The sequence below is a fragment of the Motacilla alba genome, chromosome 1, assembly GCF_015832195.1.
Source record: "Motacilla alba alba isolate MOTALB_02 chromosome 1, Motacilla_alba_V1.0_pri, whole genome shotgun sequence".
Taxonomy (NCBI): Eukaryota; Metazoa; Chordata; class Aves; order Passeriformes; family Motacillidae; genus Motacilla; species Motacilla alba.
The window spans coordinates 26,368,728-26,388,433 of NC_052016.1; the positions used below are offsets into that span (position 1 = coordinate 26,368,728).

The following is a 19,706-nucleotide window of genomic DNA, read 5'->3' on the forward strand; positions in this document are numbered from 1 at the left end:
TGTCAGGATTTTATTGTGTGCATACTCCTGCAGAGGGAGGAAACCCAGATGTTGCAGAAGCTGTGATTGCTGTCAGTGGAAACAGAAATTGCACTGTGATTTATGATGATTTGAGGCTTTCAATAATCTCATCTGAAGACCAAAAGGCAAGGGATGCCTTTTGTCATTGGACGTGTCTTAAATGATAAAACAACATAAATAGAGATTCTCATTTTGAAAACCTACTCAAGGTTGAACTGTCCTTTAAATGCACTTGTTTGTGAAACTGATATTACATAGAGGAATTTTAGTTTGGATTTGTACAACACTTCAGCGTTAAGAGGAAAATCTGCTTTCCTCCATGACTGCCCGGACACTGGAGGGTGATGAGGAGGAGGTGAGTCAGTGCATCATGTTGGTGCTGGTTCTGCCATGTCTGCTCTGTGGGGCCTGCCTGGGCTGCCATCAATGTGTGCAGTGTGCTCTGCAGCATTTTGATTTCTAAGAGGAGCTGGCCAAGGTGGAGGCATGGCAGAGGCAGGGCTTTTCTTTTCTAAAAACTGCCCTGCATTCCAACAAATCCAGGCACCTCAAAGCTGTCTCTATGATGCAAAAGCCTACAAACTAATGTTTTCCCTAGTCCAGAGGTGTAACAAAAGCTTCCAAGCATAGACGGTTACAATATAAACTGAAGGGAAGGGGCAGAAGGAGGAAGAAAGTCTAATGCCAGAAACGGGAGTTAAAAATCCCTCTCACCTCCCCCCGCCCCGCCAAATCCCAGAAATAGAGCAGTAGACATTATGAAGCAGGCTTAGTTTCTAGCAGCTTGATCTTTCCCTTTGTGTGCACTTGGCTTTGTGTGCATTGATGTCCTGTTGGTAATTATCATTCTGTTGTCACCTGTATTCATGATGACACCCCTATATCACATTTTCATCACAGCGTGAAATGTCGCTCTTTTTGCTTTTGTTTTGTTTAGTACCATGAGTTTAGCCCAGAGCTGAAAAAAAAACAAAAGACACTTCTCACAACACACAATGGTACATTGATAACCTTGCAGTTTAGTTAGTGATCCTATCTCAATGCTTCCATCTCTCTTCTTCCTCCCACCCCTCTTTTTAAGCAGACAAGGTTTTCCCTCAACAAGCTGATGACAGAATAATTTCTCTAGGTTGATTGTTTGCCCCACATGGTCCTCTGGATTTCTTCATACAAGTGGAGAGAAGCAGATCAAAAGCCTGCAAGAAAAAAACAGGCAAAGGATTGAAAAAGCCACCATAAAGAACCTACTCAGGTTTCATTCTGATGATGAACAGGCTTGTAAAGTATTCTGAGACCTGTCAAATTTTGCCATCTGAAATCCAGACCTATTTTAAAAAGAATTTTCATAATGAGTGTCTCTTTTCCTCCATCCACAGGCTCAGAGTATTTTCTGAAAAAGTTCTGCAGGGCAGAGGAGTTGAACAGTTGATCACATGCAGGAGCACGGGATAGATGGAGTACAGCTGACTCAACAACTACAGGGGATTTGGGTAAGTGCCCACCATGTCAGCCAACTAGGACTTAGTAAAATATTGGTTACTATCACAGTGTTCATTACTTTTAAAAGGAAATTCTTACTTTATCACCCATCAGATGAATTTAACCTCACTAGGAAATCTCAGTGGTAGTTTGTTGGGGAAAAAGTGTGCAGGGAATGGCTGATGCAAATATGAAGGCGCTACCATTCAAATGGGATTGACTTTTGCAAGTTACCTCTTACCTGAGGGCACACAGACCAGACTAGTGCTATTAATGCTAGGGGAGGAAGGTTATAAGCCCTGTGCAATGTGGAGGCTATCAGTGTATGTCAAACCCACTCATGTTGCTTTCAGGAGGGAAACAATCAATTGCTTGAAGGAGGCAATGTTATCCGATTTGTGGTGTCAGTCAGCCTGTTCCCACAGTCATTGCATTGATGGAGGAAAATTTTGATAAGCAGGACTTCTTATCTGGCTCCACTGCAGTTGAATGACAAGAGTTTGTTGATTGGAAGTGACATTGTTTCTGCTCACAAAGCTGGCTGGACATGGTAATTGCACTACCTTTGTTTGTTTTTAAAGTAATGATAACAGCGATATATTCTTCAGTGAAGATCGTGAGGATTTGGAATCAAGTCTTCGGTTAAGCTGATGAACTGATACTGTCCAAATTGACATAGTTAATATAATTGCCTTGTGTACCGTGGGGGAAAGCCTTAAGAGTTGCAGGGCATAGGAATGCTGGCCCTGTTTGCATATTCTTGGTCAAAGAATGGTTTTACCAGTGCATGATGATTTTTTTTTCAACTAGATCTTCAGCAGTAAACCTCAGGCTTGTTTTACAGGTTGGCTCAAAAATTACTTGAAATCTTGTTTTAAGTCTCAAATGGCTACAACACGGTCTCGAAAGATGATGAAAGAAATAGCCATAAGCAAATCTGTTCTGTTTCACAGTAAAAATCGTTTTTCTTTTAAAAATATAAATTTGGGAACAGAATCTCTTTGATTTCATAGTTTATGAAATCTGTGGTATTACATGCTTTCTTTGACTAAGATATTGGCAGCATTATTTACTGCTAATTTGTTTAACTTCCAAGGATTAGATAAGGTTGTACTCTACTGCAGTGTTATTCTACATCCTTAGTGCTTCGTTGTTGTTTCTAAAAGCGAGAAAATTGAAGTAATCATGATGGCATAAACTCTTGGTTCTTTTTGTCAGGGAAGTATTATTTTACTAGTATCTTTTCAAGCTGCAAACAGATGGCTGCAGTATAATCTACTTGCTAGTGACATCAAGCATTATTTTACTGAAGATTTATATTTATATTGCTCTCTTCAAAAGCATAAAAAGTGTAATTAAGTAGAATGATACTAATTTAGATCTTTATCTGCCCATGTGATTGCAGGGCTCTGGGGTCAGGCAATAGGATTTAGAGCATCTCATCACTAGATCAGTGTGTTTGAATCCAGACCATGGTTAGAGGCAACTGAAGGCCAATAGAATGTGATGACCCTTCAGGGTCCTCTCTCAGATGATTTGACAGTCTCTGTAAATTTGCTAGCTGGTGGAACCCCTATAATGATCAGTGGTCTGAGAAGGAAATCTGTAGACTGAATGTGCATGTGTGGAGAATGTATTTAAGCTTAGGAACAGTCTCTTAGTTCCAGGTTTTAGGGACAGTCTTTGTACGCTACCTGTGCAGGGGACGTGACACAGCTTTTACTTTTGTGTTTCAGTCCAAGGTGATCCTGGACTGGCTGTAGTCTCAGTGATTGTCAAATTGCAGTGTCTCCACTGAAAGTGAAAGAGAAACATGATGTAGACCAGCTGCAATAGAGCTAAATAGTCCCATTTTTTTTCTCACTATTGGATTAATTAGACAGTATCTTAAACACTGTCGTTCTGTTCATTACAGATACTTCTATATGTGCTTGCCAGCCTGTTAGTGGATGTGGCACAGCTGGTGTTTATCTGATGGCTCTTGTTCTGTAATCAGCTTGTTTATAGTATTTTGTGGCTGAAGTAAGATAAAGAAAATCCAACATGATTTTTATTTTAGTTTTGTGATGTGAGTCAGAAATTCAGTGACCTCAATAGGGAATCTGTCAATGTTTTCAGTTGGTTTATGTTCCTGGTGTTTCAGTTGAATCCACTGACGTTGTACTAAAGAGTTTAACCACAAAATTAAAGAAAAGCAGAGCACAACAAGCCAAATTATGTGGATTTTAATGCTTAAAAGGAGGTTTGATTTGTCAGGAGCATCCAAATTTGAGCTAAAATGATCTTTTCAGACTAGTCACTGCAATAGTCTCCAAATCTTATACTGAATTTCCTTTCTTTTTTTTCTCAGCTCTCTTGATGTCAAAACTGTTCTGATGCAGTAGACAATACTAAGCAGAGCTATGGTGAAAGTAATATGGAACAGTGTAGGGAGAAGATATCACATTTGAAGAATATTATTTCACTAGTGGATGTAGGAAACACTAGAATAAATCTGCTATTTAGCACAGAATAGCAGGAAAACAGACCTCAACACTTGCACGTGAATAAATGTAAATAGACCTAGTAAGTCAAGATCTCTGGCTTGTTCAACAAATAGTTGTTTAGATTTATTTATATTATTATAATAGTATTTTCCCAGTAGTCTGTCTTCTTGGAAGAAGGTATTATGCTGCTTTGTATACATCTCCTGGAAATATTTCATAAAGGTGTAGTATTTACTTGATAATCGTTCTGTTTTTACATTGTAAGTATGCAGTTAACTTAGTTTCTTTTCAGACTAGATTAAAAAAACAGTCTGTGCATCCAAGGGTTGGTTGTAAAAATAAAGACATACACATATACTAAGGTACAAGGTTTAAAAGTTTATTAGGAATGTTTTGAAGTGTTAGAGGGTAGGTGTTTTTTTTAAGAGTTTAGTGGCAGTATGGTACACCAATTAAACTTCCCTAGTCATTAGGCAGGCAGAAAAACTGTCTCAGCTGGATTTTTGCCTATCTGAGGCTCTGAGATGAAGCTGCAGATGGACCTGAGCTAGTGCCTCTCTCTAAACACACCTGGTTTTATAGATTCCAGAGCTGTAAGGCTTCTGTTATTTACCCAGCATACATATTTATTTCTCACTACAGTCATAAGAGTCACAAAAAATACTGAGCTGTGAATTCTAGGAGCAGATGTAGGTTTCACCCTTTTGGTGTTCAGAAGGGTTTAGAATTATTATTTCATGTCAATTCATAAGCACACTATGTATTGCTTCCATATAAATATTTTACAATCTTGAATATGAGTTTCCCAGTGTAGTGTGCTGGTGAAAATCTGGGGTGTTTCAAATTAAAGTCTAATGATTTTGATGTGGTGAAAATCTGGGGTGTTTCAAATTAAAGTCTAATGATTTTGATGTGGCATCCTTTTATGGAAATTTAACATCTCCTTCTCAGACCCTTTGGCTTTTTTGTTCCATGAGAGAGATTATTGTAAAAAGACTTGAAAATAACACAAAATTCTTTTAACTTACACTAGAATTTTTAAAAATTTTGGACCAAAGCAAAAGCTTTGTTTTTCAAAAGCCGCAAAAATTTCTTCAGTCTCATTTTCCTTGGACAGTATGGGCACCTACTTGATTCACAAAACATCTTGGCATTCGAGACTTTAGCTATGATTTAGAATTAGTCAGGGAAAGCTCCGATTTGGTTCTGGTAGTATTTTGATTAAGGAAGTGTTCCAAGCTTTGGCCCAATATTTAATTACAAATCTAATATATTATGGAGCTAATTCAGGATTCTTTTTTATAACTCTCAAGAATTGAAGGCAAAAATAAAACTAAAAAATACATACAGGTCATTCTGAGGCCAGATAATTGGTGCTGACGGCAAGTCTCTGCCCGACTAATGTGTGTTTTTAAATCATGGTCTTTCTCATTCAGTCCACAACTTCTGTGTTCTGAATAGCTACGAGAGAGATTAGTTTACTTATTTTAAACAAAAATATTTTCACATTTTCCATGTGTGAACAATCAGCTGGTTTTGTACATTCTGAGGTGCACCGATTTCTGATATTCTAAGTTTTATTATTTCCTCATATATGTCAAATTATTACATTTGCTGTGAGCCCTTAAATACTATAATTTTGGGAACATACAGACTGTTCATAAGTTTAATAGGAAACTGTTGAACTTCAAGGCTCACGTATGTGCATCTGTGTGTTTGCATTTGTCATGTACATATATACATGTGCATGTCTGTATATATTTGTTCTTTCCATTTTGCAGGTTTTTCTAGGTGTCAGAAATGTGATGGCACTATGGGGTCTGAAATCACAGAACACTGTAAAAAAGATATATGTGTTTCATAGTCTCAGAACCAAAGATTATCCACAAACAGAGAAATTTTGTAGTTGAAATGTGTCTTGAAGTTCTTTGCATCTCAGTTACCCTTTTTTCTGTAAAAAAAAATTGAAAAAAGGCAATTATCACCTTTTGATGGGCTTTTCTTTAAAACAGTTGCTGTAAATATCTAACTCCTGTTTTATCTGCATCATAAGACCCAAGGATATAAAGTGGAAGACGATAGTGAAAACGATCTGGGTTATTTCAACAGGGTGTAAAAGTTAAAAGAAAATGTTCCACTGAAGAACTTGAGGTAGAGAGATGTTCTTTTGTTTTTGTTCACTGGGTTACTTTTAAGTGATGGCAAACAGTCCTGTGTGTGTTCAGAAGCAAAGTGGTTCTGGAGGACCTGACAGTGGCACAGTAAATGCACTTTACAAGTGTTTACATCTTGGGTGCACATGCAGAAGGAAGTGTGGTAGAAAGATGAATGCAAGCCAGAAGGACAAGGAACAATTTTGTCTTGAGATGGACTTGTTGAACTATGTAATGATAATTTGAAAATATTTTTGTGAGCAGAAGTAACGTTCCTACTCTATCACCTGTAGTTACCTAATGTACATTGCTAGACACCTTTTAAACAGTTACTAGGCATGTATGAAAACACTTATAAATGTGGCACCAGCTTATTATGTGCTCATCACATCTATAATTTTCTTTCAGAAATTTTTGTTATTACTATTAACTATTCTTTTTGAAAGATGTATCCAGTCAGAAGGCATGAGGATCACAATATTAATCTGCTGAACTGCCATAACCTGTGAATTAAAAATAGAGAGTAAGCAGTGGACTATAGGAAGTTTTTATAAAATGCAGGAAGACTATTTGAAATAATAATGTACTTAGAAGTCGCAACTGGCTCACAAATGCAATTTAATAAAAATGTAGGGCTGAGTCAGTGAATGCTGTTGACAATTGAAAATTTTTGAAGATCATTTTAGACAGGATGGGAGAGAAGAGAAATGAATATCAGGTCATGACAGAGGAAAGAAGAGGAAATTTAAATCAAACTATAGCTTCTCAGTGGAATTAAATTACTAAATTTACTGCAAAAGCTTGTGATGTTTAAATGATAAACATATTGGGAATTCTCTGCAGGTTTTCTGACATGGTGAAGTTTATCAAAGCAGGGACAAGGGCTTTGTAAAGTGATAGCAATTAAAGTGAAGACTGCCTGTTGCGACTCTGACCTCTCTGTACTCTTCAGTGATGAGCAGCAGAGAACTGCAGGGCCTGAGTATTGGTACATCAGTGAAACACAATATGGGTTTGTTTAGGAGTTTAATGAACAGAAAGGGTCAGATTTCCCTTGCAGTATGTGTTGGCATCTTTTTAATCCTGGAAATCTTCTTAACAGCCAAATATATTTGTTGTAGATCAAAGAAGCCTTTTTTTTTTTTTTTTTTAAACCACCAAGAGCTGCATTCCTCAAAAAAGGCATACTAAGAATTGCATACTAAATGAAGAAAAAAAGGCAGGTGTCTTCCTCATGAATTTCATTCCAGGATTACAAATCATCCCATTCCTGACACTTGTGTGCTATCTTATAGTTTTGTACATGGATTTTTAGTTTCATATTTATATGCCAGCAATAATATTATGTTCCTGTTACTATTTTGATAAAACTTTTATGTTTCTATAATTGTATTAAATGGTCAGCCATATTGGTATGGTAGAAAACTTTTGGTAAGGATACCTTATACATTTGGGAGGGCTGAAGTTCAGAAATTTCTGCTGAGAAATAGCTTGCTAGGGGCCTTTAAGACCAGACTGGAAAAGCAAGAATGGCCGCCTTAATTGTGTCTGGGGTGGGCAGACCAGTGATGTTGGCCTCTCAGGATGCTTTCTAGTCCTGCAGTTCCCTTGAAAAATGAAAATTAATGCATATTCAGAGCTTATTTAACCAAAAGCAGCAGAAGTCAGCTCAATTGGTGATGTGGATCTGCATGTTGATTCATATGCAGATGAGTCAATAGCCAAAAAGCAAGTAGGACATTATTGGTTGTGTTAAAATCTGAATTGTTCTCAATACAGCTAGAGAAATAATGCTATAAATACTTAATGCCTTAATTCAAATTTGTTCCTTAGCAATCATCTATCCTTCCTCCAAAACGCAGCAGTTTAAGTTATGTTTAATAATTAAAATTTAGAATTTATTGTGAAGTTCTGCTTTTCATCTAAAATAATAATTACAGCTTTATCAGTGGCATCTTTCATTAAACTCTTTTCAAACAGTTTTTTTACTAGCAGAAAACCACTGTGGATGTTAGAAAATTAAACTCAGATTTAGATCTTGGTAAATTGCCCTTGATGTATCCCATTGTAATGGACATCAGATGTCCATTACAATGAAACCAGCCCATATACAAGGGAACAGCAAAACCCACTTTATTGATGTAACTGCTGTATGTCCAAGCAGAGGTGAGACTCCAGAGCACTGCAGAAATGCCAATATTCTGAAAGAAAATATGTTTCTTTCAAAATAACGTATGAATTTTCATAGTAAACAAACAAGCAAAACACTGCTGTGCTTCTCCCTCTGAGAGCGAAGCACAGAGATCATGAAAGAGATCATGAAAATACAGAGGTTTCATAGCAACCCAGTTGGAAATTTTATTTTCTGTCTTGTGTTTTCACAATTCTTCATCAACATTAGCTGCAAGTGCTGTCGATCTCCATAGGAATCTAATGGAAAAAGAGTTGAGAGTCAAGGAGTGCTTTTGTTTGGAATTTATTATCCACCAAACAAAAAGGACTGTAACTCACTTGATAAGAAAGTTGTGAAGAACTAGGTGGAAGAGCTGCTTTTGGATGTGATAATAGCAAAAGTTACACCTAACTTCCCAAATGTGCATGCTTAGCTGGAAGCTGGTGTTTCCAATTCTGCGTTTTATTCTGTGTACTTCCGAGCAGAATTGCACAGGAATCCTTGGCTGTACAATTGGACATATCTTTGAATTTTTGGAAGAATTTGGGTCAGTGTTGGAGTCTTGGAGATGATCTGTTCATTGACAAAGCATGTGGGAGTGTCCTCTAAGGGTCTTTCTTTCAATGCAGAGCATTAAATGAGCATGGTTTGAAAATTAGTGAAAGCCTTTGCATTTTTAAGGAGAAGTAGCTCAGACTGCTGTGTAGCCTTGAAAGATCCAGTAAAGAGTCAGGGCTTGTCTCAAATGTTCTCTCCATGTGCTGTGGCCAGCTCTTCTCAGCAATGCAGGACAGTCCCTTGCCATGCCAGGTACGGCTGCATTTAGGTGTGCTACATCAATGGAGTTTGCACCTGTTCCTTATCCACTTGGAGAGAGGTGATCTCTAGTCTTAGAGGAAGCAATTTCCTAAATCTCAGAATTGCTGAGTTCCTGTCTGGGCACATCGAGAGCATTGCCACATTTGGGATCTACATCAGCAGCTATATTCTCTAGAATGACAAAATCTTACATATAGAAAAAACTAAAACAAACAAAATAAACCAAACCAAAAAATAAGTGCACTTGGATTCGCTGACAAAAATCCCAATATTTTGGGATACTTTTGACAGTCATGTATAAGAAGTTGGGATTTTTTTAATTGTGGCAAATACCACAGGTATTACACCTTAGAGCTTTCCTTGCAAAAGAAATCATTACTGAGAACACTTGAAATTCATGTATTGTGATTGACAGATACAATTCAAGTAAATGCAAATGTCTGTACCAGCTCTTTGTGTAAGCTCAATTTAATTGCATTTGTGCTGCAAAGAACAAATGTTTGGCAAATAGATATGAACCAATTTTTATTCTAGGATCTTGAGCCTGAGAATTGCTGAGCTAACCATTTATTTCTGTGGTTTTCCATTACTTGGAACAATAGTTTTGTCTTAGACAAGACATCTTTCTTAAGGAATTTTACACGGAAACATCCAAAATCATTTGGAATTTAAATATTCAAGCAATTCTAAACTATCAATATATTTTAGGGTTGTTTTTTCCCTTTTCTATTATCCTTGAGTGCCTTTTATTTTGCCACAAGTTATGACTGAAAGTTGTAGAAGTTAATAGAAATTACGCATTACACAGGAGCAGAGAAATGGGCCCTGCTGTCTGTGACCTCTTTCCCACAAGCTTGTGAGCTTTATCCCCAGTTCCTTTGCTGGAGACCATCACCTCCTGAGTGATAGAATGTTTGCAGTGAGCATCTTTAATGCAATGAACAGATGTGTGTAATAACTACTCAGTGTTTTGCTAGGTTTTGCAATGGAACAGGTATGGTTGCTGCTCCTGCTGACGATTAAAGTGCTCCCAGTGACTGCTCAGTTCAATGGATATAACTGTGATGCTAACCTCCATAGCAGGTTTCCTGGTAAGTATTTAATAGACTTTTTTTTTTTCTAATGGCTTCTTTATTGTCTTGGTTCAAAGCAGTGCTTATTTTTACATACAGAGCTTTAAATCTGTCTAAGGCCTGGGGGTAGGACTCCACATTAAGTGAGTGTTAACTGTTTTTGTGACAATGAACTTGCCTAATGCTACACTTTACTTTCTTCTTAATTACACAATGGGTCAAATTCAGTCTGGTAGCAAGGCAAACAATTCCCCTCACACCAGTGGAGCTTGACCTGTTTTTGCTAGTGCTCTAAACTGTCCAAGACATTCACCAAAGCTCATATTGTTGTAAATGATCTCTAGAGATTTAACACTCTCACACTTCTAACTGGGTTTTCTTTCATGTTTAGGTTGTATAGTTTTCTTTTCCTGGGTAAGAGAATATAATTATATCCTTTTAGTAAAATAAAGTAATATGTATCTATTTTAAGCAAAATTACCAGTGCCTCACTTCAACATTAAGTCCTTGCTTAGGGTCAGGTGAAGCAATGAGTTTTGTCTATGGATGATGTATTTTCCTTCCTCTAAGAAAATGGGAATGAAGTCATTTTGGAGACATTGGATGCTCAGGGCTGTTAATACAATGAGAAATAGAAATGAAATGTCAGTCTTGGTGGCATGATATCAGGGTTTACTCAGGCAAAGGATCCTTTTAGTTTCTATTGCATTGCTGATCCTTCCTGCTTCATTTGTATCATGGGCAGAATAATAATAATAAAAAGAAGGCTGTGAATACTGTCTCTCTCACATCTTGTTTTTCTGAGATAGTGATTGAATTGAATAGTTCAGTAATGAACACTCAGTGTAGTATTACACTGTAATACCTCTCCTGTTGTTGCTTTCTGAATAATAAAAGTTTTGATTTTTTTTTCCAGGAAGGGTCAGCTCTTTTATTAAATTTAAGTCAGCAGAAGGCAGAAAGTTGGTTTACTGATTACCGTGTTACTATCACACTGCTAGGTGTTTTGTTGACATAAGGACAAACAGTGGGTTTGATTCTTTTCCACTTAATCAATGTGAACATGAAGAACAGAGAAATAAGACATGCAAAGAAGATCAAATATGTTGTCTCCATTCTTGAGAAAATCACAGTTTAGCTGAGTATTTTGCAAGCTACTTTTTATATATATATATATAATATATATATTATATATATTATATATATATTATATATTTTCTATTCTATTCATAATATCTATATTCCACTTAGCATCAATTTTTGCAGGCTTGCCTCTGAAGTGAGTGAATTTTCTTGCCTGCTTCAGAGTGTCCTTTTGAGTTTCTTATGTAATTGTGGCTTATTTGGTCCCCATTTCAGGCTTCCTGACATGTTTGCAACAGATAAAGGGAAGTTTATGTTTCTCTTTCTGTGTTTTACAATTTTTCTCTGGTCATTTTTTGCACTTGCTCTGTGCCAATGTTTGTTTGCAATGTGATACCTGCGAATTGAATTCATCTCTTATTGAGGGTATTTAGGAGCCTCTTGCAGTTCCGCCTCATAAAAATGAGTCATATCAGATTCCATGTCTGCCAAATCTCATTGACTTGGGAGAAAATCTGTTTAGGTTACAGGCAAACAGATTTTTTTAAGAAGTAAATTCTAATCGCCCCTCACTGGCCATATGAGCTGAGAGCAGAGTCCTTCTTTTTCTTGTTCGTCATCAAAGACCGGGATTTAATCAACAGTCTTACTGTTGATGTTGAGAGCTAGGAAAGAAAAATAATTCTGTTAGTTGTACATCTGAGATGGAGGAAAAAGCCAGGGACCCTTTTTGCCCCAAATTTGACAGGTGTTATTTTCAATATGCAGAAGGGTCTGCTACATAATGGGCTGGGGCTAGTGGAGCTGAGAGGCTGCTGAAGATGGAGAGAGAGCCTCTGCAAGGAGAAGGGGCTCACTTTTCCTGTGCTGGCTTCCCCAACACTTTGCTCAGCAGAGGTCAGAAAGGAGAACATTTTAAAACCAATGTCTTCCAGGCTGAGATAGTACTCACAGAGCCTTGTTATGGGTACATTTTTCTTCTTGTTCCTTATTTGTTCCACACAAGGAGTCTTTATTGCTGTCAGCTGGAATTCCAAGCATGATGTGCAGATACTGGAGAAGCCATCGGGTGTTGAAGTTGGTCTCCTCTTTTTCTTTAAATGTTGATAAGAAACAAAAGTTGTCGTCAATAAAGAGGACAAATGAAGCCTTCCTAGAGGAACCATGGAACTCATACATTTTTCATTTGTTTGTGCTTTTATCATTCATCACTTAGGTGACTTCTTGCATAGGAATAGTGCTGCATAAATAGGATGACAATCAAACAGAACTTTTGTTTCTGCAGTTTGCAGGTTTATTTTAGAGGGCAGCTATGCAATAGTCATCAGGAATGAAGGAAAATAGCCCCATTTTTGGTAGATAGAAAATGCAGTGAGGTTTTTTTTTTTTTTTTTTGTACCAAAGCTAGATGTGTTCTAGAGAATATATAATTAGGTTAGATCTTGCCATCATTCAGAAAGCTTACACAGGGAAAAAAAACCTTTAGTTCTGCATTGCAGTAAAGCATAGTTTTTAGAAGGCTTCTGTGGTATAGGGCCATAGCAGTCTGTATCCAGTTAGGACATGCAGTTTTGATTCAGAGGGTTCTTGTCTTGAGTTCATGTTGAGAACTTTGTAGGGACTGAGGAAATATTGCAGCTTTTTCACATACACTGTGCATTTTAATTCAATATCAAAGCAGTGATTTGATCAAAGAGAAGGTTCATGAGGAAAAACTGGTTTTGAACCTCACAGGTCTTTTCATTCCTCTTCTGATGGAATGACTTTTATCAATGGTGTTCTGTGGAAACTCTTGCCCTTGGGGGGTTTTTTTGCTGCCTGCCCTGGGGTGAGTTGTCAATGTGTGGAGGGGTAACAGAACAGAAGTGGGTAGTGGAGCTCCCAGCATTTGCCCCCATAAGTCTGCCCATAATTCAAGATAGTCTCTGTTTCTGTAGGATTTGTGTACTTCTTGGGCTTTACTCTCTTGCCTGAGAGACATCCATGAGCACTTCTGGCTGTAGGTAGCTTGTCTGCTCTGAGTAAGAAAGAAATGAAGTGGTTTGCCTGTATGGAAACTCTGAGGCCATTACAGTTAAGGCTTCATCATCTGGGTACTGTAACCTTCAAGCCATCACTCCTCTGACTCAGAAAACCAGAGCTTTTTGCATTCCTTTTAATGCAGGAATGCAAATACCTTTTTTTTTTTGTTTCTTTCTTTTAACTTATATAGGAACAATATTTACCTTCCCAAATAGTCAAGAAATATGCTGGATATTTAACATCTAAGAGGGCATTAGATCTGTTTGGGACTGCCTTCAGATAAATTTCTGCACAAAAAGTGTTTTATTTCCAGAATGGACTAATTTGGAGGCAATACTTCCTCATGAAGTAGTGGGCAGAAAAGTTTAAGTCTGGAAAGGTTGTTTATCCTCCTTCTGTATCATGCAGAAATTGGTTTTGTACGGTATGGTCTCATCTGCCATAGTATCAAATGATAATTTTGCAAGCATTAATGATAACGTAATTAGTAAAGTTATTATTCTGCTTCCTGAAAAGTGTTGAAGTGAGTTATGAAATTACCTGAGCTACTTTGTTACATCCTGTAATTTGTTATGATCTGACTGTTTGTGCGTCAGTCCAAGGAAGCATAAATACACACTTTGCTGTTCCCTGTTTTGTGCTGGCCCCTCTACCTTGGTACACTCATTAAATGAATGGTAATAATCCTCCTGCAGAGAAAACAAAGGCATGCTGCTTCCTAATCTTTGTGTGTTACATTAGTGAGATTATGATTGTGTACAAACCAGGAGAATTTCATGCCAAATCGCTTCAACTCCTGTCTTGCCTCCAGTACCTTTCTGCCTAGATTTACACCCAGTGAGTAACATTTATCATGGCATTAGCTCAGGACTGAGTTTGGCCTGTTATTTTCTGCACTTAATTGTTTTGGCTTGAAAGCCACCATTAAAGCTGTCTAAATTAAACTACTTGTGCTCCTGTACCATGGGGGAAGAACTAGTTCATTGTAATGGAAATTTCATTTCCTCTCTGCTGTGACTACGCAGTGAAGCAATTCGTTTTAGCAGGCTTAATGGTACAGTATTGACTGAAGTTGTTCTACAATTTTAATAGCCCTTAATCTTTAAGCAGATGTAATAAATTAGTTCTATAAAGGAGTAAGGTCTGTGTTTAATACAATGTGGTATGTATTTTTGTAAAGCACTGGGGGGAAACACCAGAACAGCCCCCCAACCATCTATGGGCAAAGAAGACCTTAAAGAAGAGCAATGTTAGAGCTTTAAAGCAAAAGAATCTGTTGCTTGTGCCTGTATCTGAACCTGATGCTTTGCCATTCAGAACATAAAAATCTTCAAAACTTTAAAATAAAAGGTCAAATTGGTGAAGACACTTTGTTTGCTGTTCAAAAATTGATCGGTTTTAACAGCTGCTTCTTTCTAGGTCTTTTGTGTTGTCATAATGCACAGAATGAAAGATTGCAAGATGCTTTGTGGTATTGATCATAGTCTTTCAAGAGCAAACTGATTTTTCATTAAAGTTCAAGTTGATGGTTCTTAAAAAAAAAAACAACAAAAAACAAAAAGCAAAGCCAAAACCCAGGGAAAACCAACTTTAGAGAGATCATAATAAATTACTCTGTTATGCTGTTGATTGTACTTCAAAGTCTGCACAGCTTGAGACTGTGATCTCATACAAAATGGACTCCAGGCAACTCAGAAAAATGTAGCCAGTTTCCATGCCCGAGTGGACTGGGAGGCAGAGCTTGGCCTTCTCTATTTCTCAAAATTGCTGGAAATTTGTGTTCCAGAGGGGGCTGCTTAATCAGACTCCAAATATTATATTTAACCACTTGCTGTTCTCTACTCTGTTACAGTGTTTCATTTTATGAATGTGCTACTAAAAGATTTGCTGTGGGATTAATATATTTCTTTACTGGTTACACTACGTTACTATATTAATTTTTGTTTTTTTTCTTCAGCAAAATTGTAGAGTCAAATCTGTTCTTCAGACTAATGCAATTCCTACCTTTATATTCTAATATTTTCCTGAAACTGAAATCTAAAAATTTATTTGATTGGAAGTCACAACGCTAGACTAACTGCTACAATAGTTGTATAATGATTACTTCAAATCTTCTTACAATGTCTTTCCCTGTGTTTTTCTTGCAGCTGAGCGAGATATCAATGTTTTCTGTGGAGTACAGACAATTACTATGAAAATAAATTTTTGCACAGTTCTTTTTTCTGGTTATTCTGAGACAGATCTGGCACTGAATGGGAAACATGGGGATGCCCACTGCAGAGGCTTCATCAATAACAACACCTTTCCAGCAGTGGTCATTTTCATCATCAATCTGAGTACTTTGGAATCTTGTGGAAACACTTTAGTGGTAAGACCAAATCAAAGTGAAATTATAGCATGGCTACGTATGCATAGGATCAAGTGAATGCCCTTGACAGCACTGTATTTTCATAGATAATATTTACTTTGTCTTACCCCCTTGGAAACATATTGAATACATCAAAGAAAACCAGAGGAAGGTGGTAGCTTATAATCTTGATTACTATTGAGAAAATACAGTGGTACACACATTTGTCCTCTGAATAGAAAGTGCAATTTTTATTTAAGTATTTTTTCAGTGGAAGAATGAGATTTTTACAAGGTGTGTCTAAAATTCTTGCTGACTGTGCCTTAGATTTTGCAGAAGTGGAGAATTTGACAGTTCATGTGTATCACATTGAGTGATATCAAAGTACCTATAAATAACTTAAAAAAACAAGTTCAAAAATGTATTATTTTCAAGGCTTTTATTCTCTCCAAAATTCTTATTTGTACTTGATCCCTGTCAGTTTTTATAACAAACCCCCTCTTTTGCTGCTAATAATTTTGCTGAAATGTTTCATATGCTCTGTGACCTCTTTGTCTTAGGTGAGTTTTCTTTTAAAATTTCAACAAAAAACCAGTTCAGCCAATTCAACTCTCTTTTCCAGCTGTAGCACCTCTATGACTTGCAGTAAAAGAATTTTTCAGGAAGCAACTTCTTCCTGTTCCTCTGTAGCTGGTCACCTTGTAAACTCCCTGAAACTTGCTATTTGATCATAATCGCAAGAGATTGATGTTTAAAAAACAAAAGACCCCCCCCCCAGTGTGATGAGTCCAAATAATGGGAGCTTCCCATGATGTCCCCCATCAGGCTGCAGTGAATACAAAGACAAAGCAGCTACTAAAAATATAACAAAAAATATTCCCCCATCCCCTCTGTTTATGCATGCTGTGCCCCCAAATGAAGACAAAAATGGAGCAGGGAGCATTTCTTATCATGTTCCCCACACTGGAGTTTTATAATCCCCTGCACTTCTTGGCAGTGTTTCACAGCAAAGACCTTCAAGTTAATTTTCAATAAAAGTAAAGGAAAGACAACAGTTTATGCAGAACTTGTGTAAAACCCATGTCTTTCTGTAATACAGCAGACTCAGCTTTTTACTTTATGGGAGTAGGGTGGTGAGGAACTTAAAAAAGCTTTGGTTGACTGTACTAATTTAGCCTGTACTGTTTAGGCAAAAACTCAGATCCCGGAAAATTCAATTTTCAACATTTTTGTATCATTAAAAAAAAAAAAAAAAGTTAAGTACTCTATGGGCAAAACGCACACCTGCTTCTGTCTTTTGGGTGTTTTTGATAGATACAGAAGTCAAAATTTCTGCTGTGTGTCCTGTGCTGCTAACTGCAAAATGTTACAACTCATGTGCACCTCAGGATGATTCTTCCATAATAAAATGTGTTTTAAAGCTACTGAGAACATCTGTTTTGCTAATACAGTTGTACAAAAGAAATGCTGCAGTAGAAGTCCAGTGCCATGTAATTTTCCTCATTATGTCTGTGCCTACTGAGAAAGGAATTTGTGCTGTTCTCAGTTTTTTTCAAACAACCCCCTTATTCAGATCAGAAGCTACAGATGGAGTGAGGCTGGGCTGATACCAGCAGGGAAGTGTCCCTCAGTTTTCCTGAGGACTGTGTGTTCTGGCAGGCTCTGCACACTCTATGAGCTGAGCAAAACAGAATAGCACGTGCCCATGGATGCAATTCAGGTTGCATTGACATTAACTTTGTATTACTTTTGAGCTCTGTAATTTCTGACAGTTTACAGTTTATATTTAAGATTTGGAAATACATAATATAACAAAGCCACACTCAAAGTTCAACTATTTGTAAGCTTGTATCTGCTTATAAAAGTACCTTATTTTTTATGTGTCCAAACTGAAACACAACAGTGAGAGAATATTGTTTCTGTGGACAAAATTTCTTGTGTATTGGCTTTTTTATTAGACACAGAAGCTCATTATAAGGTAATGATTTTTAACAGTAATAGAAAAGTTGCTTTAGTTTTTTCCCAGTAAGTTGCATAAAATTAATTGGGAATATAGAGAAAAAAGTATCTACCAAAAATATGCTTATAAGGTTTGTAATTCTTTTCAAATGTTGCTCAGGTCTGTTCTAAGAGCAGGGATAAGCTTGTGACTTTTATATGGATGATTCCAGGGAGGTGAAAAACAGAACACAAGGAAAATGTTATTAAACTAAATAATTTTTGAATGTTTTAGTGAAGATATTTCAGAGTTTATTATTTCAGAAATTATGGGCTAAACCATCAGTGACCTTAACTTCTTTGCTCCACAGATAACTTCAGCTAATAGTAATTTTCTCTCTTCCTCAATAGGTATCCTCAGCTCGAGGTATCAATGCTTATGGAAATACCTCAGTGGTACAGATAGGTAATGTTTCAGGCTATATTGATACACCAGACCCACCAACGATTATCAGCTATTTGCCTGGGCTTCTGTACAAATTTAGCTGTAGCTACCCACTGGAGTACTTGGTTAACAATACCCAGCTCGCTTCGTAAGTTTGCTTTTTCATTTCTATGTGTTTCATCCCCATGTTTGTGTAAGCATGTATATGTGCAGGCCATAACAGAATTGTCCATGTAGCAATTTTTGTAGGCTGTTTAAGAGTAAAGGAAAAGGAAAAAGCACCAAAAGAAGAAGTGTTGCAAGGAAAAAGAAAATTCTGTACTGTCATTATATGAGATAATATAATTTATGAAGACCTGCTGTTAAGAAGAGACCCTAAGATAATGTAAAACTTCCCTTAAAATTCAGGTTTTCTTCTCAAAAATTATAGCAGAAAAGAAATTCTTCATTAAATAGTTTGTAAGCTTGCAAATTTGGAATACAAGAGAAAGTATTTCCATGAGTAAACCTTGTACACCATGTAAAGTGAGTTCCTTTTTGTCACTTTGCCTCTCTGCTAATTATTTTTCTGACTCGTGTTTCCAGCAGCATCCATTATTTTCTGCATAGTTAAGACTGTCAGTATTTTCGCTATAAATTCCTGTTTCTGAAGTTTATAACCCAAATGCATAAATTAACTCCTTGTGATATGACTCATTGAGTTTCTTAATGATAAAGCCTACTGAAGTATGCAAAAACAAAAATAAGGTATATTTCTTCATGATGGTTTTTTGTTTCTGGGTCTGTTGCAGGTCATCGGCTGCTATTTCTGTAAGAGAGAACAATGGTACATTTATCAGCACTTTGAATTTGTTGCTTTACAATGTGAGTATAAAACACAGTATGACCTGGACTGAATTAATCTCTCCTCATGTGGATACAAACTGTTTTAGCAGACGAAAATATAGATTCCTCTTCATAATTTGCTGTTTCCTTCCCACTACTCCTGTGAGTCAAGTCTTTCTTCCAGGCACCTTTCATCTCTGAATTCCTTTTTCCTTTTTGTTTGCATGTACCTGCTGTCTTGTGTTTATATGGCTGGTCTTTGAGGACAGACACAGTCTTTCTGTCCTGTATTTATACAGTTCCTCAATTTACAGCTCTGGCTTTCAGCTGGTAGTGCCATGGGACCAATCAATTGTAGCCATAACAATCAGACTCCAGAGTATTTTGTTTGTATTTATTATGTTTCTCTGTGTGTGTATAGGTGCTTTGTGCTTAAACAGAGAGTACTCTATAGAGTTCCATAAAATTATTCCAGATCTATTCCCGTAGCAATGAACTGTAGCACTTTGGCTATGGTATTTTTATGTTCAAGCCTCACCAGAGTGTTTCGATCATCTGTGGTTGTTGTGAAGGATGCATCAGTTCCAAATCTATATCCTGATGCATATGTTGCCTTACTCTGTGGACTTTAAAGATTTTAAGGGTTAATAATCATGACAGTTTTCATCCAATGCTTCTTCCTTATGTTTTAGGTAATTTGAATATGCATTATTGTAAAAGCTCTTACCATGTAAATGGGTTGGTGACACTGAAACATGAAAAATGCAAGGACCTCTCCTTAACATTAATCCCTGAAATTATATTTTTGTGTTGATTAAAATTTTTACTCATACATTTTAAAT

The 19,706-nt window shown here is 36.9% G+C and overlaps 1 protein-coding gene across 3 annotated transcripts in view; it reads left to right on the plus strand.

The window, feature by feature from the left end:
- Positions 1 to 19,706, plus strand: part of ZPLD1 (zona pellucida like domain containing 1) — a 112,898-nt gene that overhangs the window by 81,171 nt on the left and 12,021 nt on the right. For all 3 annotated transcript variants that reach the window (XM_038157089.1, XM_038157081.1, XM_038157073.1), the window contains 5 exons: positions 1,398 to 1,511; positions 10,109 to 10,222; positions 15,457 to 15,677; positions 18,006 to 18,187; positions 18,831 to 18,903. In XM_038157089.1, coding sequence (XP_038013017.1) covers positions 10,117 to 10,222; positions 15,457 to 15,677; positions 18,006 to 18,187; positions 18,831 to 18,903 — 582 coding nt within the window. In that variant the 5' untranslated portion in view covers positions 1,398 to 1,511; positions 10,109 to 10,116. The remainder of the gene's footprint in view (positions 1 to 1,397; positions 1,512 to 10,108; positions 10,223 to 15,456; positions 15,678 to 18,005; positions 18,188 to 18,830; positions 18,904 to 19,706) is intronic.